Source organism: Hemiscyllium ocellatum, chromosome 15 (assembly GCF_020745735.1).
Source record: "Hemiscyllium ocellatum isolate sHemOce1 chromosome 15, sHemOce1.pat.X.cur, whole genome shotgun sequence".
NCBI lineage: Eukaryota > Metazoa > Chordata > Chondrichthyes > Orectolobiformes > Hemiscylliidae > Hemiscyllium > Hemiscyllium ocellatum.
In genome coordinates this window covers 3,699,167-3,722,430 of record NC_083415.1, presented here as the reverse complement: position 1 = coordinate 3,722,430, position 23,264 = coordinate 3,699,167, and the positions used below count along the sequence as shown (strand labels likewise).

General features: G+C 44.0%; 1 protein-coding gene across 1 annotated transcript in view; it reads right to left on the bottom strand.

The window, feature by feature from the left end:
* Positions 1-20,080, bottom strand: part of LOC132822635 (piezo-type mechanosensitive ion channel component 2-like) — a 211,958-nt gene extending 191,878 nt beyond the window's left edge. Inside the window, exons 1-7 of the mRNA XM_060835882.1 lie at positions 19,989-20,080; positions 14,918-15,074; positions 12,562-12,775; positions 6,747-6,960; positions 4,355-4,520; positions 3,429-3,527; positions 2,738-2,807 (exon numbers count right to left, since the gene is read on the bottom strand). Coding sequence (XP_060691865.1) covers positions 2,738-2,807; positions 3,429-3,527; positions 4,355-4,520; positions 6,747-6,960; positions 12,562-12,775; positions 14,918-15,074; positions 19,989-20,080 — 1,012 coding nt within the window. The remainder of the gene's footprint in view (positions 1-2,737; positions 2,808-3,428; positions 3,528-4,354; positions 4,521-6,746; positions 6,961-12,561; positions 12,776-14,917; positions 15,075-19,988) is intronic.
* Positions 20,081-23,264: the final 3,184 nt, after the last annotated feature.

Sequence of the window (23,264 nt, the reverse complement as noted above, 5' to 3'; positions counted from 1 at the left end):
TCTTAACCTCTGCTCATAGGACAACAAGCCTAATCTCTCTAATCTCTCCTTATATCTAAAATCCTCCATTCCTCATATCATTCTAGTAAATCTCTTTTGAACTCTCTCCATGTTTTTAACATCCTTCCTTAAATAAGATGCCTAGAAGTGAACACAATACTCCAAATGTGGTCTAATCAATTATTTGTAGAGGTGTAGCATCACTTCCTTGTTTTAGTACTCAATGCCTTTATTTATAAATCCAAAGATCCTATAAGGCTTCTTAACAACTGTTTCAGATATTTTATTTCAGATATTAAGTGTTCAGTCACCCCTCTAACACAAACTTTGTCATGTATCCTAATGTCATTTACAGTGCTGGAAGCAATTTCAGGCCATTTGAAGACATATATTGGTGCCATTGCCTAACAGCCTGAGGTCCTTGGTCTGAGCTGAGACACTTTGAGGGAGGCCTCTCATTCCATGTTCCTGGGTGAATAGAGAGCTCAGTTCGAATGCTCACAATTGACAAGAGGAACTCAGACTCTCTGCTGTCCCATAGAGAAGCAAGAATAGAACTACATCTCAAGATGGGAGAGGTAGTCACCATTGGCTCTCCCAACAAAGAGCAAGTCAACTCATCTCAGGGCTGATTTAAGAACGATTTCACTGTTTAACAGCAAGATTTTTGATGCTTGATCTTCCCAAAGTTACCTCAAAATTACTTTGGTCTCCTTTGGATCATTCTGACTGGAACAGGCAAGTGTGGGTCCCAATTCAAACGGCAGCAATTCAGAACAGAGTAATAACAAAACCTCCAGAATTTTCCAAGAACCATCACCACCTCTGTAATGGTGGATTGGCCCTTTGATAAGTTGGCTACAAAATGAAAACTTTCCTTCCTTTAACTCAGATACAAGTCGGTGTCATGAAATTTCCATGGACACTGTCACTGTTCAACAATCATCATTAAAAACGTTAAAACCTGAGGAAAGCAAATTTAATGTTATGCTTTATTGCGAGGGAAACTGAATATAAGATTAGGGAGCTTATGCTTCAATTATATAGGGTATTTGTGAAACTGTATCTGGAGTACTGTGTGCAATACTGGTCACCATACTTATGGAAGGATGTTAAGGCATTGGAAGTAGTTCAGAGAAGGTTTACTAGACTAATACCTGGAATAGGTGGGTTGTGTTATGAGGAAAGGCTAGACAGACTAGGCCTGTACTCTCTGGACTTTGGAAGAATCTAAGGTGATTTTCTTGAAACAGATAAGATCCTGAGGGGCTTGACTGGGAGGATTTAGAAAGGATGTTTCCTCAAATGGAAAAATCTGGAACTAGGGGTCAGAGTTTACAAATTTAAGACAGAGATGAGGAAACAATTATTTTCTTTCAGAGGGATGTGAGTCATTGGAATTCCCTTCCTCAAAAGTGGTTGCAGAATCTTTAAATATTTTGAAGGCAGAAGTAGATAGATTCTTGATAACCATGGCGATGAAAGATTATTTGGAATATGCAGGAATATAAAGTTGAGGTTGAAATCAGATCAACTGTGATCTTATTGAACGCTGGAGCAGTCTTAAGGATTGAGCGGCCTTAGCTCTCAGCGGCAGCAATAGACAATGTCCATGCACCTACTTGGAATAAAGGAGTATTTACCAAATGTCCAATGTCCATCAGCTGACATTGTAGAGTCTCCACAGTGTGGCTGCAGGCCATTCAGCTCACTGGGTCCACACTGACCCTCCGAAGAGCATCTGTGTAACCCTGCATTTCCCAAGGCCAAACCACCTAACCTGCACATCTTTGGACTGTAGGAGGAAACTTACACAGACACAGGGAGAATGTGCAAACTCCACAAAGAAAGTTGCCCGAGGATCCCTGGCTTTGTGAGGCAGCAGTACTAACCACTGAGCCACCGTGCCAGAATAAAAACAGAAAGTGTTCCAGAAACACAGCAGGTCTGGCAGCATCTGCAGAGAGAAAATAGAGTGAATGTTTTGTGTTTAGTGACCCTTCTTCAGAATTAATACACCACTTGTAGCTGCTAACTGTTCTGAAGAAGAGCACTGGACTCAAATCATTAACTTCATTTCTCTCTTTGCACAGATTCTGCCACACATGTGGAATTTCTGTTTGTCCTTCAGATCTTCAGCAACCACAGTTCTTTGGTTTATTTTACTATTGTGAGGGAATACCCTCCATGTATGTGAAGTATCAAGAGAGCAGTGAGATGCCAGTCTCTGATACTGTCCCTGTGCCATCAGAGAGCTGTGCTGCTTCTGAAAGGTATGAGCACACAATGACTTAGGAATTGTTATGTTAGCTTGGATACTGACATAATGTGGGCTCCATGGACATTGATGCTTTGTGTTAATGGAAGATAAATATTAGCAGGGGGGTGCATTAATGCAGCTTCTTCCTGACTCTAAAGAGTTTAGATTGTAAACATTTATAAAATAAGCACAAATAATTTATGAGGTAATGTGCCAGTGTAGCAGCTATTTTCCGCAATATTCCAGACTCTATTCCCATCTCAAAGTTGACTTAGGCCAAAACTCAGGGTCTAATCTAATGGAGGAGTCTGTGTCCTGTCAGAGTGAACTGCGATGGGTTATGCACGTGGCCCATACCTCAACCTCTGAGAAATCTTGGTGATACTCTGGGTCACATAGCAATTGCAATGACTAACCATTAACCATGACATTTCCTGCCACTTACCCACATTTTATCTTGTGTGTTAGGAATCTTACCAGTACTGGAGGATTGCTGAGTGTATTCTGGGGAGCTGTACATCTGGACTGGCAGACAGTTATTGTTCCCCTGTGGCAAATACAAGGTATCAGTAAACTCCTCCACATACAGGCAATTACTGTGTCAATCAATTACTGCTGAGCTCAGATACAAAAGTTAAAGAAAGCTGCAATACAACAAGAAACTATTTTGTGATTGATCAAGTATTTGGGGTGGTAAGGCAGGATGCTGTGCTTCCCCCTCACACGGAGTGTGGTGCTGGAGGTCAGCTGGGGGTCTGGGCTCTACAGTTACCATGGTAACTGCTGGTCTGCTCCAATCTGATTCAGCCCACTCCAGACCTGCCCGGTTGGGTAGCTAGTGGAATGTAGATTGCAGTGAACTTGAACCATTTGATGTGGATTTGCCTGTGTAACAGGACAGATATCGCAGGCTCTGGACAGAGAAACAAATACCTTCTAATCCAGTCTGTTGAAATACTCTGCTGTTACTCAGAGGAAGCTGTAGTAAGGTGTTGACATTAGCGTTTACATTGGAGGGAGTAAGGTGTCTTTAGCTTGTTGTGGGGCGAGAGATGTCATGATTCTGAGAGAGTACAGACCCCAGAGAGAGAGAGAGAGAGAAGCTCAGGTCCATTGCCTCAGAAGCTAATAACATTCTGTCCGAGATAGATTTGCTAGTTTGTACTACCTCGTTGCCATCACTTTCGACATTCTGCAAGTTGGCTTCCACGTTGGCCTGCTCTGATGAGTTTTCTATGGTATAAACCTCCACTTCTGGATGATCAGTCTGTCAAGTAAAAAGACAATTGTGCAGAAACCCTCTGTGTTAACAATGAAAATTTAGTGACTGCGTTCAGCTGCTTCTGCTCTGTTAGTGTAAAGTCAACAATACAGCACTATCACCAAAACTACTTGGGAAGCTTTCCAGCTAAGTTACAAACTGCAAAGTCATAACAATCATAAGTGCTTCTTGACCGAATTAATAGTTGCACCCCAGTATTGTTGGTCTGTTTTGTATTAATCTAATGCAAGGAAGCAGCGCTACTGGGTAGACCAACCCTGGGATAATGGGGTTGGCTGGATAGCCTTTGGTCACCTTTCTGCATCACATCAGTTGAAACATTGGGGGAGGAGCCTAAAAGAGCATGGAATAATTCCCCCAGATTCTGCTGCATTACTTCTACCGAGGGTCAGCCCAGGAAGTGTTTAAAAGCTGAAACCCTGTCCTGTGAAGATGTGTACTTCCCCCCCACCTCACCCCACTCCAAGTAAAATTCTTCCTCAGAACCGTTGGAAGACTCAACTCTCTCAGGAAAGACAGGTGAGAAAATCAAGAATTGGCAGCAATAAATTGCTATGAGAAATTTTATTACAAAATCCTTCATGGACCATCGTAGTTGCTGCAATGCAACAACTACAAGGAAACAAAAAGAAATCATTTATGCTCTGAATCCATCAACAGCAGAAACCATTCTTAGCACTGCTACTGCTCAATACTGCGGCTCAATAAACGTTTGAAAAACACCATCTGGTGAAGTCAGTGCATTCACATCATGGTGAGGAGAAGGAGGACACATTAACAGCAAATTTCACACACCTACAAGCAGCCCTTACCCCGGTCTCACTGAGGAACAGTTGCCGAATGATGGTTGCCATGGTGTAGTACAGAACCAGGAGTATGATGGGGTTCAAAATGGCAGGCCATTGCAGCCCATGGTGAGTCATCAGACACCATGGTGCCGACATATTGGTTTTGATGATAGCTGTCATTCCAAGCAACCTGGTCAAAACAAAAGCAGATATTAATTGTAAGGCACTTGCTGGCAAGACCCCAAATAATGTTGCAGGAGGTAATTCAGCCCACAAACCTGCTCTCCAGTTAAAATTAGAACATGGCTAATTTTTATTTTAACACTATCCACCTTGGATACACATCTCTTAATATCTTTACCTCATTAAAAATTCATCAATCTTGATCTTCATGATTTTAATTGACCCACATTAATTTGGGAAAATGGTTTTATCAGCTATGATCTATATGAATGAGAGTGGAGCAGGCTCGATAGGCTGAATGGACTGCTCCTGCTCTTTTGTTCCCCGTATATAAAACACTTGGAAGGAGGGGCTGCCAGGTTCCCACTAGGTTTTGTGTGAAGCACAATACTCCTGATTGGCAATGTCGCCTAATTTGATAATTGGGCCTTTTTCTTTATGATTCCTTCAACAGAGGAAATAGTCTCCCCAACTGATTAGCAAGATTAGAAACAGGGAGAACTAGCCATTTGGATACAGAACTGGCTCAATGGTGGAAGTCAGAGGGTGGTGGGGGTGGTGGTTTGTTTTTCAGACTGGAGGCCTGTGACCAGTGGAGTGCCACAAGGATCGGTGCTGGGTCCTCTACTTTTCGTCATTTATATAAATGACTTGGACATGAGCATAAGAGGTGTAGTTAGTAAGTTTGCAGATGTCACCAAAATTGGAGGTGTAGTGGACAGTGAAGAAGGTTACCTTGGATTACAACAGGATCTGGACCAGATGGGCCAATGGGCTGAAGAATGGCAGGTGGAGTTTAATTCAGATAAATGTGAGGTGCTGCATTTTGGGAAAGCATATCTTAGCCGGACTTATACACTTAATGGTAAGGTCCTAGGGAATGTTGCTGAACAAAAAGACCTTGGAGTGCAGGTTCATAGCTCCTTGAATGTAGAGGCACAGGTACATAGGATAGTGAAGAAGGCATTTGGTAAACTTTCCTTTATAGGTCAGAGTATTGAGTACAGGAGTTGGGAGGTCATGTTGGGGCTGTACAGGACATTGGTTGTGCCACTTTTGGAATATTGCAGGCAGTTCTGGTCTCCTTCCTATCAGAAAGATGTTGTGAAACTTAAAAGGGTTCAGAAAAGATTTACAAGGATGTTGCCAGGATTGGAAGATTTGAGCTATAGGTAGAGGCTGAACAGGCTGGGGCTGTTTTCCCTGGAGCGTCGGAGACTGAGGGGTGACCTTATAGAGATTTATAAAATCATGAGGGGCATGGATAGTATAAATAGATAAGGTCTTCCCCTGGGGTGGTGGGAATCCAGAACTAGGTTTAGTGTGAGTGGGGAAAGGTATAAAAGACACCTAAGGGGCAACTTTTTCACACAGAGGGTAGTGCATGTATCGAATGGGCTGCCAGAGGATGTGGTGGAGGCTGGAACAATTGCAACATTTAAGAAGCATTTGGATGGATATATGAATAGGAAGGGTTTAGAGGGGTATGGGCCGGGTGCTGGCAGGTGGGACTAGATTGGGTTGGGATATCTAGTCAGCATGGACGGGTTGAACCGAAGGGTCTGTTTCCATGCTGTACATCTCTTTGACTCTGACTGTATTTCCTGATATGATCAGTATTTAACTTTGTTTGAGAACACTCCTGTAAAGTTCCTTGAAACATTCCCCTCTTGTCATGGTGCTGCATAAATGCAGGTCATTGTGAACTTAGCAGTGCAGCATTTACAGAGTCCCACACAGTTTTGTGGTCCTGTCTCACAGGAGCCAGTTAATGGAGCCCCTGCCTGCCCTTGGTTTGGGCTTTCACTTCTCAACCCACCTCCAGAAAACCTTAAGCTGGTTATTTTCGCTGTTGGTGGGATCCTGCTTATGCAAAGTGCATCCGTAATACTGAAACAAGTTACATCAGCAATAGTAGCATTGTTACAAAATATGAATCTAGCAAAGTGGAAAAATATTGTCTTAAACCAAGCACAAGCCTAAAAATGTACAGTACAGGCACTCTATGTGGAGCACTGTACAGGAGCTACACCAGTCCCTGACATCTATTCCAATGTTATACCTCACAACACATACTGACATAGTGAAAGAAGCACTGCTGACGATTCTACACAATTTAGAATGTCCATTTTAAACCAAAATAGAAGCCACGTTCTCTTCATATTTGCCCTGCGAAGTTTTCTACTTGTCTGACTATTATGGGCTAGGCTATGAGATTCCCTCCAAAGCGTACCTCATTTGAATCTGGTCAGGTGGAAGCTGCTCCTGAAATGCAGGCAGCTGGTAAAGGTAGATTGTAGTCAGGTGTCCTCCGCTGATGAACATCATCAAAAGACACAAGCGCTTGAAGAAGAACAGGCTGAAAACACGCCCACATGCCCAGCAGGAGCACAGCCCCAGGAAGGTGAAGAAGTAAACTGCTGAGATGAGAGATGGGTGCACAATACCTGGAAAACACACAGTGGGTCACATAGCTGGTCCATACCACACCATTTACAGATAGTTCTCGCAACTTCATGTTGCAGTTGTATAAGACTCTGGTGAGGCCTCATCTGGAGTATTGTGTGCAGTTTTGGTCGCCATACTATAGGAAGGATGTGGAAGCTTTAGAACGAGTGCAGAGGAGGTTTACCAGGATGTTGCCTGGAATGGTAGGAAAATCTTATGAGGAAAGGCTGAGGCACTTGGGGCTGTTCTCATTGGAGAAGAGAAGGTTTAGGGGAGATCTGATAGAAGTGTATAAGATGATTAGGGGTTTAGATAGGGTAGATACTAAGAACCTTTTACCGCTAATGGAGTCAGGTGTTACTAGGGGACATAGCTTTAAATTAAGGGGTGGTAGGTATAGGACAGATGTTAGGGGTAGATTCTTCACACAGCGGGTTGTGAGTTCATGGAATGCCCTGCCACTTTCAGTGGTGAACTCTCCTTCTTTATGGTCATTTAAGCGGGCATTGGATAGGCATTTGGAAGTTATTGGGCTAGTATAGGTTAGGTAGGATTCGGTCGGCGCAACATCGAGGGCCGAAGGGCCTGTACTGCGCTGTATCCTTCTATGTTCTATGTTCTAACTTTTCAATGCCACACAGCATCAGCCTTGTCAACCAAACATCACTAAAACAGATTATCTTGGCACTGTTGGTCACATCGTAATGTGTAAAATTTAGTTACCATGCTTCACGACATTGCAATAGCGAATATAATTGGGTTTCATTGACAATGAAGCACTTTAACAGTTCCCAAGATGGTAAAAGGAATCATTATTAAGCAAGTTGTTTCACTTGCTGTAAACCAATTCTGAAAACCACTTTTATTCTTGTATTTCTTTTATCCTTCCGTTTCTTTAGTCTATATAAAGGACTGCATTTCGTATAGAGGCATGACCAAGAGGCCTGCCTTAAAACTCGGAGGACAGCCCACCTCTGCTTGGACAGGGAGCTGTGAGCTGCCTTTGTGGCCAACGGCCTCTTCATTGTCTGACAAGGGACCTCTGCTCCCTCATCATTGAGGAGCTCCGTCTCTGAGAGCTGGCAACCAATCACATGGCTGGTGACTGCTGGGACTGCAGGCATGTCCACCCCACTGGAGGTGCATGGAGCCAAATCAGAAGGCAAGTGTGGAGTTTTGTCAGGATCATCCTAACAGGCATCAGTGACAGCGTGGAGATCTGTGTACAGGAGGGTGGGGAAGCATGTGAAGTGGCGGGGGTTGTGGGGTGGAAACAAGGTGGAGAGGGAATGGAGGTGCAACAAGTGGAGCTCTGCACTTGACACAGGATATCCCCAGATTCTCCCAGCCCACTGCAAGGTCTTCTGGATTTACCTTGATGCCTCACCCTGTGACCTAGGATATCGATTCCCCCACTGCTGGTAAGATACCAGCAGTAGGCATGGCTCCCATGGCACCTGGCTCCCATTCCCCCACCCCACCACTACTCAGTCCAGTCAGGAGTGGTTGGATGGGGATTATAAAACTCCATCTTGCACTGACATGATCCCACCCTACCTCCTGCAAAAATGCCATCCCGTATTCCCAATTCCTCCGCCTCCACCATATCTGCTCCCAGGAGGACCAGTTCCACCACAGAACGCACCAAATGGCCTCCTTCTTTAGAGACCGCAGTTTCCCTTCCCAAGTGGTTAAAGATCCAACGCATCTCGTCCACATCCTGCTTCTCTGCCCTCAGACCCCACCCCTCCAACCGTAACAAGGACAGAATGCCCCTGGTGCTCACCTTCCACCCTACCAACCTTTGCATAAACCAAGTCATTGGCCGACATTTCCACCATCTCCGAACAGACCCCACCACCAGGGAAATATCTCCCTCCCCACCCCTTTCCTCCTTCCACAAAGACCGTTCCCTCCAAGACTACCTGGTCAGGTCCACACCGCCACCCCACCCCCCCCACCACCCCCCCCCAAACAATCCACCCTCCCATCCTGGCACCTTCCCCTGCCACAGCAGGAATTGCAAAACCTGCGCCCACAACTCCTCCCTCACCTCCATCCAAGGCCCTAAAGGAGCCTTCCACATCCAAAGTTTTATCTCCACCTCCATCAATATCATTTATTGTACCTGTTGCTCCCGATGCGGTCTCCTCTACATTGGGGAGACTGGACGCCCTCTCGCAGAGCGCTTTAGGGAACATCTCCGGGACACCTGCACCAATCAACCCCACCACCCTGTGGCCCAACATTTCAACTCCCTCTCCCACGCAGCCGAGGACATAGAGGTCCTGGGCCTCCTTCACCGCCACTCCTTCACCTCCCTACACCTGGAGGAAGAACGCCTCATCTTCTGCTTGGGAACACTTTAACCCCAGGGCATCAATGTGAACTTCACCAGTTTCCTCATTTCCCCTTCCCCCACCTCCCCAAGTTCCAAACTTCCAGCTCAGCACTGTCCCCATGACCTGTCCTACCTGCCTATCTTCATTTCCACCTATCCACTCCACCCTCCTCTCTGACCTATCACCTCCATCCTCACCTCCATTCAACCATTGTACTCTTTGCTACCTTCCCCCACCCTCCTCCCTGACCTATCACCTTCATCCCCACCCCCACTCACCTATTGTACTCTATGTCACTTTCTCCCCACCCCCACCCTCCTCTCATTTATCTCTCCACCCTTCAGGCACTCTGCCTTTATTCCTGATGAAGGGCTTATGCCTGAAACATTGATTTTCCTGCTCCTCGGATGCTGCTTGAACTGCTGTGCTTTTCCAGCACCACTCTACAATACCAGCATTCAATCAACTTTTATTGAGGCCACTGACAGTGCTGCACAGAATCAGCGAGTTAAGCTGGTTTAATTATACAGCAATCCAACTCTTACCAACACTGCTATCACTCACAGGAGGTGGAACACTAGAAATCAAGTCCCACTATTCCCTGAGTTTTCACAAATGTTAAAACATGATCAAACAACCAAATGGTCCCAAGTGTTCCTGAGTGTCCAATGCAGGTTAAAATATATGCACAACAGTTTTCTATAAATAAGAAAATAATTATTTATGGCAATCCAACTGTTTTTAACTAATGGAAAAAAGTAGAAAAGTTTAATTGCTCATCTATAACTCTAAATCTTAAACTCTATCCTGTTCTTAAAGCTCCCATACATATATAGACACTCACAGAGATAAGACAATGCACAAGTTTTATAGATGGAGAAGTAAAACAGTTAGATCCGGCACCAGTGCAGATCACAGACTTCAAGATGTTTTGTTTTTGACGCCTTCTGATTCTTTGCTAGTGACGTGAGGTTATAGATACATTGATTCTCAGTCTTTCATTCACTGGATGAGGATCCAGTGTCTCTGAAGGTGGTTTTCCCCTTTTCTCCTTCAGCAAGGAATTTGCAGAAAGCAGTTTCCAGGGGAACAATGAGCAGGAGATTCTCCACTGCTTCTCCACACAGCAGGGACTGAAAGATTTCAGAGCTTTCTCTTTGTGGGTTGGATGGTCCTCTTGTATTGCCCTCATTCAAGGCTGGAGACAATCTGCCCAGTAACTAAACAAATGGCTGTTACTGATCACCCCAAGGCTTAAATCAATTGAAAAACCAACCAAAGGACGGTCATTGGACAAAACTGTTTTGGAGATACACTCACAGAGCGGAAGTATCCAATATATCTGCATTCCAACCTCCCCTTGAAAAAGACAACTCACAATGAGCTCCAGTAACGCTTTCACAGTTTCCTTGGTTTAACGCGGTAATTCTTTCCCCCATATTTTTAATCCACAATCCGATTAAAAAAGAACGTTCGTTACAACATATGGATGGAGGGAGTAATATTCTGGTCTCTAAGTCACTAGACTGCTCAAGCATCAAAGACTTGAGCAATTACACTGGACTGACATCTCAGCGCAGTACTGAGGGAGAGCTGCAATGTTGGAGATACTCCCTCCAATAAAATGTTAAATCAAGGCCCACCTGTGCCCAATTGGTGGACATAAACATTCCCTTGTCATAATTTTGAGGGAGTTCTCTCTAGTCGAGAGTGGGGTGCTGGAATAGCACAGCAGGTCAAGCAGTATCCAAGTAGTAGGACAATCGACATTTCGGGCATTAACCCTCCATTAGGCTTTCCTGATGCAGGGCTTAGGCCCGAAACATCGATTCTCCTGTTCCTCAGATGCTGATTAACCTGCTGTGCTTTTCCAGCACCACTCTCTTGACTCTGATCTCCAGCATGTGCAGTCCTCACTTTCTCGGAGTTCTCTCTGGTGCCTGGACAATATTAATTTCTCAACCACTGTCACTCAAAAAACAGTTTGCCTGGTCATTTATCCCAATACAGTATGTGAATTCACTTGTATATTTCCTATTTTGCAACAGTGAATCTTCTTCAGTTTGGTCAGAATCTTTTTTCTCCAGAGTTGAAATGTGTCTAATACTGGGGGACGTGCATTTAAGGTAAGGGGGGAAACTCAAAGGAAATGTGAAGGACAAGACTGTTTTAAAAACAGAGAGTGGTAGGTGTCTGGAATGCATTGTCAGGGTGGTAGTGGAGGCAGATATGATAAGAGTGTTTAAGGGGCTTTTAGAATATGCAAGGAATGGAGGACTATGGACCAAAGACAGACAGAAGGGATTAGTTTAACTTGGCATCGTTTGGTACAGCATCATGACCCACAGCAGCATGATCTCCACCAAGTATAGGGCAAGGAGACATGGCACAAATCCACCCCACCCAAAATGGCAATTGAAGCCTGAATGATTGTCACCAATCTCATCTACACAAGCCATCCAACCAACTGAACCAACCTGTGACCCAAAGACTTGCATTCACTGCGCCATGTTCATTGTTACACACCTGCAGCTACAGCTAGTGACAGTAAAGGCGCCCCTCACATGGCTGATCAGGAACAGCTCCTATTCTTCCCACTTGCTATTGATGTGTGTTGGGATGATTTACAGATTGAGGCTACACTTGTTGGTCAGGTTATGAATACACCTCAGATGGCTATAAAGTCCTGCAGTAGGACCCGAATCCTGACATTCTGATAAAAGCTCACAACCTACAGTTCCACAAGATCCCTTCATTACACTGGATACACTTCAAGCCACGCTTTGCTGCACCATTTATTCACTGCAATATCAGGGCAGCACAGTGGCTCAGTGGTTAGTATTGCTCACTCACAGCAGAAGGGATCTAGTTTCGATTCCACCCTTGTCTGTGTGGAGTCTGCACATTCTCCCTGTGTCTGCGTGGGTTTCCTGCAGGTGCTCCAGTCTCCACCCACAGCCAAAGGATGGGCAGGTTAAGTGGATTGGCCTTGCTAAATTGCCCATATCGTGTCCAGGGATGTGCAAGCTATGTGGAGTAGACATGGGAAATGTGGGGTTATGGTGATGGGGTAAGCCTAGGTGGAATGCTGTTGAGTGGGTTGGCCTGGACTCAGTAGGCCTGCTTTTGCACTGTTGGGAATCTATGATCCTGAGGTTGTGAAAGATGCTATATAAATACAAGTTTTTCGATAACCATTTAAAGAAGACACATTTGTACCAGAACTGTGTGTCTGCTCCACAGCTGAAAGTTACTGACCTACGAAACAAAGCAGAATAGTTAAAATAGCTTTTCCTGCTGTCATTATCAGATGTCCAATCATCTCTTTAATCGCCACCATCAGAGCAGCCAGTTTATGAGTGATGTTTGGTTTCTTTCCTGCTTTGTCTTCTCCCAATTTCTCAGACTCCTCTTCCTCAGAGTCCATCTCCGAATCAGTCTCTTCTTCAGATTCGACTTCTTCCCCCTCCTCCTGAGGAGCAGAGGAGATCAAAGTTCAATTTGCTGGGTAAGGGGATGGAGGCACTAATCCATAAATTGGCATGTTCTACCTGGGCATTTCCAACAGGACGCACTGATAGGCAAAGTGATTCAGAAAGGTCAGCCATCATATCAAGAAAGTGGGGATACACAGAGGTGATGAGTCTGGGTAGCAAACTTCACTTAGAGCAGATAGTTTTAATTTATCTGTTCAGAGATACTATGGCACATTGCTGAAGCAGGTGGGTCTGGAGCCCAGGCCTCCTGGCCCAGAGGTAGGAACATTATCATTGAGCCACAAGAACCCCTTAAGCCTACTGCACCTGGTATTCCCAAGGAAGATTCTATCTTAGCACTAACCAGGTTGTACATCTACCGAGTAGCATTCGCTGTAATTTCCCAGAAATTGGATTAGATTAGATTCCCTACAGTTTGGAAACAGGCCCTTTGGCCCAACCCCCTCTGATTAATGCATCTAACACTATAGACAATTTAGCATGGTCACTTCACCTAACCTGCACATCTTTGGACTGTGGGAGGAAACCAGAGCAGCTGGAGGAAACCCACGCAGACACTGGGAGAATGCAAACTCCACACGGACAGTCGCCCATGGCTGGAATCAAACCTGGGACCCTGGTGCTGTGAGGCAGCAGTGCTAACCACTGAGCCACCATGCCGCCCTGAATCTGTCAATGTTGTGAACAGCGTGTCGGTTGCCATGCCAACAGTGATCGCTGTGCATGCAGCTTAGAGGGAGTGTTACTTCTGAGGTCAGATGTGATTGGCCATTTTCAGATTAGTCTGGCTACAGGGATAGATGTTTCTAATCAACCTGTTCAGAAATGTTCTGACTCACCTCTGGGCAGATGCGACTTGAATGTGGGCCTCCTGTCTCAGAGACAGTGACACTGCCACCGTATCATAACACACCTTCTCAGGGAAAATATCCTGGCTTTGACAGGTGGGCGGCCCGGTGGTACAGTGTTTAGCACTGCTGCCTCACAGTGCCAGAAACCCCGGTTCAATTCCCACCTTAGGCGACTGACTGTGTGGAGTTTGTACATTCTCCCCGTGTCTGTGTGGGTTTCCTCCGTGTGCTCCGGTTTCCTCCCACAGTCCAAAGATGTGCAGGTTAGGTGAATTGGCCATGCTAAATTGCCCGTAGTGTTAGGTGAAGGGGTAAATGTAGGGGAATGGGTCTGGGTGGGTTGTGCTTCAGCGGGTCGGTGTGGACTTGTTGGGCCGAAGGGCCTGTTTCCACACGGTAAGTAATCTAATCTAAAAACATTGTAGGTTTATCAGAACAAATCAAACACTTAAAAGTTTAAACTTATCATGTATTGCCTTCCATTTAGAAGGTTGTGTGGTGATCCGATGTATTAGAGGCCATTGTTTCTGGGGATCAATTAAAAGTTTCAGGATTGTAATTGACATTTCTGTGGTAAAAAAAATTGAGTGATATGGAGGGTTTTGAGACTGTGATCGAGTCGTGATCCAATAGAAAGCCTGAATGGCCTCAGTCTATTCACATGACCTGATTGAAAACGGAGGTAAAATATTTTAATTGGAATGTAAATATTTTAATTACAAACTTAATAACAACTTTGACATTTAAGTGAAAGCTGAAATAAGAACCATTGGGCAATCTAATAACTAAGCTGGAATCTGATTACAAGTGGCCCACCCCATTATTCTGAATAATGGGCAAGTTTTAGTAAGAGGTGGTGGAGTGAACAAACAAATAAGGATATTTTACTTAAAGTACTAAACTATAGTTCAATTAGCAAAAGAAAAGGGTTAGATGTCTTTTTTCCCCTCATAGAATCCCTACAGTGTGGAAACAGGCCCTGCGACCCAACAAGTCCACACCAATCTGCCAAAGAGTAACACACCCAGACCCATTTCCTTCCCCCATTACTCTACATTTACCCCTGATTAATGCACCTAACTTACACATCTCTGAACACTATGGGCAATTTAGCATGGCCAATTCACCTAACCCCTGCACATCTTTGGAGTGTGCAGCACTCAACTCGCTTTCTCCACCTACCAACAACATCTGGCCTGCAGATTCAAACTAACTCTAAGTTTGAAGATTGTGTTCTGCAATCTCAGAAGTCAGCTTTCTCCTTACCTTGTCCTCAGTAGGAGACAAATTCTGGGCTCCATTCTGTGAGCCTGCATTAATCAAAAGGCTCTTGCAGATAAGAAAAGCAGCCAAGCTTCCGATAAATATACCAATGTCTGGAAAAACCAGACGAATGGCATTTCCGATATCGACTTCAGTCAACCTGAAGGAAATCAATCATTAAAACATTACTTTTAACGACTACACATTGGTAATAATAGGCTGATAGAGGGTGGTAGAGGTTTCGTGTTATGAATCTAAACTAGCAGTAGGTGTAGGAATATTCCAGAATGTCAATGGTTGATGATTTAGTGTTGAAAATGTGTTGCTGGAAAAGTGCAGCAGGTCAGGCAGCATCCAAGGAACAGGAAATTCGACAAGGGCTTATGCTTCATCAAGGGCTTATGCCCGAAACGTCGAATTTCCTATTTCTTGGATGCTGCCTGACCTGCTGCAATTTTCTAGCAACACATTTTCAGCTCTGATACTCCAGCATCTGCAGACCTCACTTTCTCCTTGATGATTTAGTGTTGGCAATATCACTGAATGTTATTAAGAGATGTTTAGATTGTCAGATCAGACTAATGCTCCGGTCTTTCTGTACACATATTGACTGTTGCAGTATCTAAGGAGCTGCAAATGGTGCAAACATCAGTGAACATCCCCACTTCTGAACTTATGATGGAGGGAAGATCACTGATGAAGCAGCTGAAGATGGCTGGGCCCCTAAGACACTACTCTGAGGAACTCCTGCAGAGATGTCCTGGAACTGAGATGACTGGCTTTCAACAACCATAAACCTCCTCCTATCACTCCAACAAGCAGAGAGTTTGGCCCCTGACTTGACTTCAGTTCAGCTGGGGTTTCATGATGCCACAATCAGCCAAATGCTGCCTTGATGTCCCTCTCACCTCACCTCACCTCTGAATGCAGTGGTTTTAGAAATCAGTCATTTCACTGCCAAGAGATGGCTGCAGGAATTCCTCAGGGAAGTGTCCTCGGCCCAACCACCTTCAGCTGTTTCATCAATGACCTTTGCTCCATCATCACTTGGAGTGGCAAAGTTTGCCAATGATTGCATATTGTTTAGCACTATTCATGACTCCTCAGATACTGAAGCAGTCCATGTTCAAATGCAACAAGGTCTGGATAATATCCAAGAGCAGGTCAGAGGCTAGGATTATTGCAGTGAGTACCTCATGTCCTGACTCACCAAAGCCTGTCTACATCTACAAAGCACAAGTCAGGAGTGTGATGGAATACTCTCCACTTGCCTGGATGGGTGCAGTTCCAACAATCCTCAAGAAACCTCACACCATCCAGGACAAAGCAGCCTGCTTGATTGGTACTACATCCACAAGCATCTACTTCTTCCACCATCAACAATCAGTAGCAGTAATGTGTATTATCTACAAGATGTACTACAGAATTCACTAAAGATCCTTAGACAGTATCTTCCAAACCCACAGCCATTTGCATCTCAAAAGGCAAGGCTGCAGATACATGGGAACCTTCAAGTTCCCCTCCAAGCAACTCACCATCCTGATTTGGAGATATATTCCTTCACTGACACTGGGTCAAAATCCTGGAATTCCCTCCCTAAGGGTACTATGGGTTGACCTATAGCACATGTTCTGTAACAGTTCAAGAAGGCAGCTCACCACTATCTTCTCAAGGGCAACTAGGGATGAGCAATAAATTCTGGCCAGTCAGCGATGCCCACATACCAGGAATGAACAAAGAGAAACAATTGGGACATCGTGAACAGTTCTGGATCCCTTATCCAGGGAAAGAGATGCTGGCATTGGAGGCAATCCAGAGAAGGTTCATTACGCTGATCCTGGGTATGGGGATGCTGTTTTATAAGGAGAAGTCATATGTTTTGTACTCAATGGAGCTTAGAAGAATGAGAAATGACCATATTGAAACATATAAGATCCTTAGGCGGCTTGACAGGGTAGAAACATTGGTACCCCCTGTGGGTGATAGCACTGCTGCCTCACAGCGCCAGGTACCTGGGTTCAATTCAACCCCTGGGTGACTGCCTGTGTGGAGTTTGCAGATTCTTCCTGTGTCGGTGTGGGTTTCACCAGTTGCTCCAGGTTCCTCCCACAGTCCAAAGATGTGCAGGTTAGGTGGATTGACTGTTATAGGGATAGGGCAGGAGTTGGGCATGGGTGGGACACTCCTCAGAGAATTGGTCTGGACTCGATGGTCCGAATGGCCTGATTCCATTCTATAGGGATTCTATGGTTGTGGGAGACTATTGGACCAGAGGGCAAGATTTCAGAATAAGAGGTCACCCACTTAAGACAAAGGTGAGGAGGGATTCTTTACCAGAGGGCTATTGAAACTGTATAGTTAATTATATTCAAGGCTGAGATAGGCAGATTTTTAGTGAGTAAGGGAATCAAGGGTTAAGGGAAGAGTGGAGTTGAGGATGATCAGAACATCCATGTTCTCATTGAATGTGGGAGCAAGCTCGATGGGCCGAACAGCTTACTTCTGCTCCTGTCACTTATAAGAAGTGGTTTATTGTGCGATAACAATAACAATAAATTCCATTGGCTAATTCAGAGTAATTACAAAGACAGTCGGGACAGAGGTGACACATCTTGTCTCCATTGAGAACTTGTGCTGGACTACAATTATTTCTTCACCCAAAGACTGTGTGTCATGAAGAAATTGGATGGAACTTAATTCAGCTTCAACAGTAACTCTTTCAGAACAAATATTGTATACAACCCTTACCTGATTACTCCGATGTGCCAGAGTACATTCTCCCAAACCAGACCTAATGGAAGAAGATACATTTTCTGAAATCGGTAACTTTATGACTCCTTTTTTGTTTATTTCTGAATAAGTCTGACAATGAAGCATTTCTGTTTCAAACTCTTTAACATGGAGCTCCTAATTGACTTGAAATTTTGGGCATGTATTTTTCACCATTAGTTCGTCCTGCTCCCTAATTAATTTGGGGGACAGTGCTTCAGGTTAAAGGGAACATACAAACAACAAAAGCTACCAACCCAGGAGAGGGAGGACCTGCAGAGTAAAGCCTGGATCTTTCAGTTCATTGATTAGATTAGATTACTTACAGTGTGGAAACAGGCCCTTCGGCCCAACAAGTCCACACCGACCCCCCGAAGCGCAACCCATCCGTACCCCTACATTTACCCCATACCTAACACTACGGGCAATTTAGCATGGCCAATTCACCTAACCCACACATCTTTGGACTGTGGGAGGAAACCAGAGCACCCAGAGGAAACCCACGCAGACACGAGGAGAATGTGCAAACTCCACACAGTCAGTTGCCTGAGGCGGGCATTGAACCCGGGTCTCTGGCGCTGTGAGGCAGCAATGCTAACCACTGTGCTACCGTGCTGCCCAAATGCTTCACTTACTGTCATTGATGTTTAGTTAGACTGGAGGACATACCATCCAGAAGGCAAGAGGTTCTATACAGTATGGAAAGGGTATTAACATTATCCTGCATGACTGGCAGTAATTGCCTTACCCTAGCGTCACTGCAACACAGTTACAAGGAGGTCAAACCTGGGAACTGAACATTCAGGCACAGATGAACCTTTGGAAAGGCCAGATGGATGGAAAAGGTGGTGGTGCAGCACTTAATAAGAGATGAAATAAGGTTAGCTGTGAGAGACGATCTGGACAGAAATGATATTTGGTTGAATGTAAATAACAGCAAGACAAAGACGACACTGGTGGGAGTAGTGTACAGACCCCCAAACAGTAGTCACTCTGCAAGTAAGGGTATAAATCAACCAAAAGCAAGAGCTTATAAAAAGAATAGGGCAATAATTATTGGTGACTTAACTGTTCATGTTGATCGATTTAATCACATTGGAAAAGGTAACTGTGGCAACAAAGTTATGAAGTGCAATAGGGTTAGTTTCCTGGAACAATTTGTCAGGGAGCCAATGAGGGAACACGTTACCTTGGATCTGACACAAAATCAGAAATTGCTGGCAAAACTCAGCAGGTCTGTCAACATGGTTATAGATTAAATTCCCTACAGTATGGAAACATCTACCCTCCGATGAGTAAACCACCCAGACCCTCTCCCTACCCTACATTTACCCCTGATTAAGGCACCTAATCTACACATCCCTGAACATTACGAGCAATTTAGCATGGCCAATTCACATCATTGGATTGTGGGAGCAAACTGGAGCGAACCCAGACATGGGGAGAATGTGCTAACTCCACACAGACAAACAGTCACCCGAGGCTGGAATTGAACCCAGATCCCTAGCACTGTGAGGCAGCAGTGTTAACCACTGAGCCACGGTGCCACCCACCTGCTAAAGAGTCACCCGACTCAAAATATTAATTCTGCTGTCTTCCTAAGATGCTGCCAGATCTGCTGTGTTTCTCCAGCAATTTATGTTTTTGTTTCAGATTTCCACCATTTCCTGTTTTTTTTATTTATTATCATGGATCCAGTATTGAGGCAAAGCCAAGTGCCTCCAATGACTCAGGGCAGATCCAGACTGATAGCACTTGGCTAGATGTGGAACGGAATACAGCACTGAATACCAAGCAGTGGTAACTACTTCTGTCTCCAGTGAGTGGTAGAATCGGGCTAGTATTGAATGCATAGGGTGCCAGAGGAGGGTGATATCTAATTAGTGGAGCAAGCTTGGGACAAGTAAGTGAGAAAACTCACTAAACCTCGCAGAGCGATATCAAAATCCACCAAGGTCTCTGAAAATGGCACTCAACTGATGTCTGTTAAAGTGCATCTCATTGTGTTTCCAACAGTTTGGCAGTCTGAAAGGTGGACCATAGACAGCAAACACAGAAGTAAAATATTACAAGTTGAGAGTTGGAGGAACACTGAGGATAGTGACTAAAGCAAAGACTATGTCATCATATAAATTAGATAAATGGATGAAGGGGGAGTGGGTACATGTGATTACAAGTTTGCTCATATAAAGGGTTAACATTGATGCACCTGAACAGTCTTTCTCTGCGTTGTAACTCCTATCTATGAGTTGACTGCCTTGACTTTCAGCATTGCAATAATGCCTGGCTGACAATGATCTCTTACCATTGCTTGGAATGTAATGGAACATCACTTGAGATCCCAGATGCAGCAGCAAAAAGATGAAGCTGGTGGAAGTCAAGGCTTTGAGTAGACATCCTGTGTGCCCTGAAACAGAACAATAGGACTGTTGTGTCTATCTGCTGATACGTAAGATGGTATGGACCTGTATTTATCCAACATCCTTCACAAGCACAGAATGCCTCACAGTGATTTCTGAAAGATGGCATATTTGGCAGCACAGCTCTTGCTTACTCTAGGACTTGAATCCATAACCTTCTGACTCAGAGGGAAGTGAGTTCACAAAAACCCATCCAAAATAAAACTTGGATTTGCATTAGGAAAAAAATGCTTAAAATATTTGAAACTCAGAGTGGAGATGTGCATGGAGGAACCTTAAATTGAACTTAACCAGTCCTTTATTTACTTCGCTGGACTGACCTTCTGTTTTACGGTCTGTCAGATTTAACTCACAACTAAAGTTAGTGGAGAATAATCTGGACCATGATGTAAACAGGCCAGATCAGTTTAAATTAAATTCCTATTAGACCCATGCCTCCTCCTCCTCCTCCTCCTCCCCACGTCAGCTGAGACCTGAGCAAACAAAGATTGATTGAAGACTCTCGATGAAGCACTGAGGTGGGACAAGACCAGAGCTGTACAAAACAGAAGGAAAGCTGGGTAAATCGAGAAGTGATGGCTCAGTGATGCCAAGCTTAGATTTAGAAGCTGGCATGTTGTAGAACAGAAGCGGAATCTGGATCTTGGGCAATAAGATTTCAAAAAGCTAATTAGATGGGTTTCAGAGTGAGGAGAGAAGGTTCATCATGTTGTTATGAGCCCTTGCTTTATATATTTTTTTAAATGACTGTGTTTAATGCCTAGAAACCACAAAATGAAGTTTTTAAAAAAAATTAAGCTGCATTCCAATGACTTAATGTCACAGTCAAAGATGGCCAGACATTGTTTTCATTATACCTTTTACAAGTCATTGAAATGGAGACAATTTATTTGCAAAGCATGACCAGGTACAAATGCATTGAAGGAGTTAACTATTAGTATGCAGAGAATCCTCTGGGTGGGAGACTAACCATTCACACAATCAAATGGACAATGGGACTATGACAGAAACAATTTGACTACACAAGCCAGACAACTGAAATCCATTTTACTACAACAATATTTGGGGTAACTAACCAACTGGAAGGGTTGTGTAATAAGCTTGATACCCCTTTGTATGTATAAGTACCCATTTCCTCTTAGACCAGAGCACAGGCATGTACGATTCTGAAAGAGCAATGACCTTTACTGGATGTTTCTCCTGTCTCTCCATCCAGTTTCTCAGTTCTGAACCCTGTTTGCTGAGTTAGACTATCCAGGTATTGCAGGCGAAGATCTTTGAACTCTGAACTTTGAACGTGTGCATGGAAGTTGGAGTGTTTTCTACTGGGACTATGTTATTCTCTTTCTTTGAAACCTCAAGGAAAGCTGTCTATTAATGTGTTTATAACGGTCACAGCTAGTAAATAAATATATGCTCATGGAATTTACAAATGAATCCAATTAAAAATGAGGAATAGGAAAAGAGGGGGGCCATTTCATCCCTGCTCACTTGGGTGGAAACACTCTTGATTGCCAACAATAGAGAAATAAACTAAGTCAAAAATGTGAACCATCTCAAAAACTTTAACAGTGTACAAAGTCTGATGAGGTTTCATGACGTATTAATGTTATTTAGAATTTTAGCTTATAAACAGGCAGAATCATGCATAGCTTTAAGTTTATTTATGTTTCTATATTGTGAGTATTAAGAAGAGAAGGATATAGTTCTAGTTTAATTTTGAGTTCTAAGAGTTTTCCAGAATTATCTGGAAATTTGCTTACATGCAGTCAAGTGAGATTTTTTAAACAGCTCATGAGTGAATAGTCCAGTGTTTCATAAAACTAGGACAGGAAAGAGAGAGAAAAAAGGAGGTTGTTCAATGACACAAGGAAGGTCAAGAAAGAAACAAGTTTCCTTTTAGAAAGAGAGCTAGAACCATTCAGAAGTGCAGTGCATGTTTCTTTCTGAGACAGTTAGATTGAAACGTCTTGAAAGAGTAACAGTGCAGTTCAGCAGGTTCTGAAATACTCCTGAGTGATTTAAAAGCACCTGAGAGAAAAGCTCTAGAAAGGGAAGGTTCAAGGTGCCACAGAGTATGACAACTTATGAGGCTGCTGACTGCATGAGTTGAAGAAACATCTATTAAGGAGTGAGAGGGCTGTGTTAGGTTAAGATTTTAATGAAGTGACACTGAATTAAGAAACTGGTATTGAATGAATGCAGATGATTGCCAGAAAGCTGTGCTTGCTGAACAGGGGACTTTAATTAAAGTGGAGACACAACTAGGATCAAGCTTCAAAGTAGATAGACATCGAGAGCTGAATGAACTGGATCCCAGGTTGTTGAGTGAGGCAAGGGGGAAAATAGCAGGAGCACTTGTAAAAATTTTTCAATTCCTCTTTGGCCACCAGAGGAATGGAGACAGTCAATGTGGATTTTTTTTAAGAAGACAACTAAATATATTGATGATGACAGAGCAATAGATATGGTGTGCATGGAGTTCAGTAAGGCCTTTGACAAAATCCCACAAGGAAGGTTGGTCCGAAAGGTCAGAGTCCAGGAGATCGGAAGCAAGTTGGAAAACTGGATCCAAAATTGATTTGCAAATAGCAGACAAAGGTTAATGGTGCAGGGTTAATTTTGTGATTGGGTGCCTGTAACCAGTGGTGTACCATGGGGATCGGTGCTGGGGCCATTGCTGTCTGTTATGTACAATAATGACTTGGATATGACTGTAGAAGATTTAAGGGTAAGTTTTGAGTTCACATGAAAATTGGTGTGCTGTTGATGGTCTCAAGCTCCAATCTGATATTGATCAGCTGGTAAATTGGGTCGAGATAAATGTGAGGTGATGCATTTTGGGAGGTGCAATAAGAGAAGGACATTCACAACGAATGGAGGGTCCCTAGGGAGTATTGAGGGACAAAGGGACCTTAGTGTAGAAGTCCATAGATCACTGAAGGTGTTGGCACAGATAGCCAGGATGGTGAAGGCGGCATACAGGATGCTTGTGATCATTAGCAAGGGCGTCGAATATTGGAACCAAGAAATCTTGTTACAACTTTATAAAACATTGCACAGAATATTGTGTGTGCAATTCTGGTCACCATTCTATCAGAAGAATATGATTATGCTGGAGAGGGTGCAGAGGAGATTCACCAGTTCACCAGGATGGGATG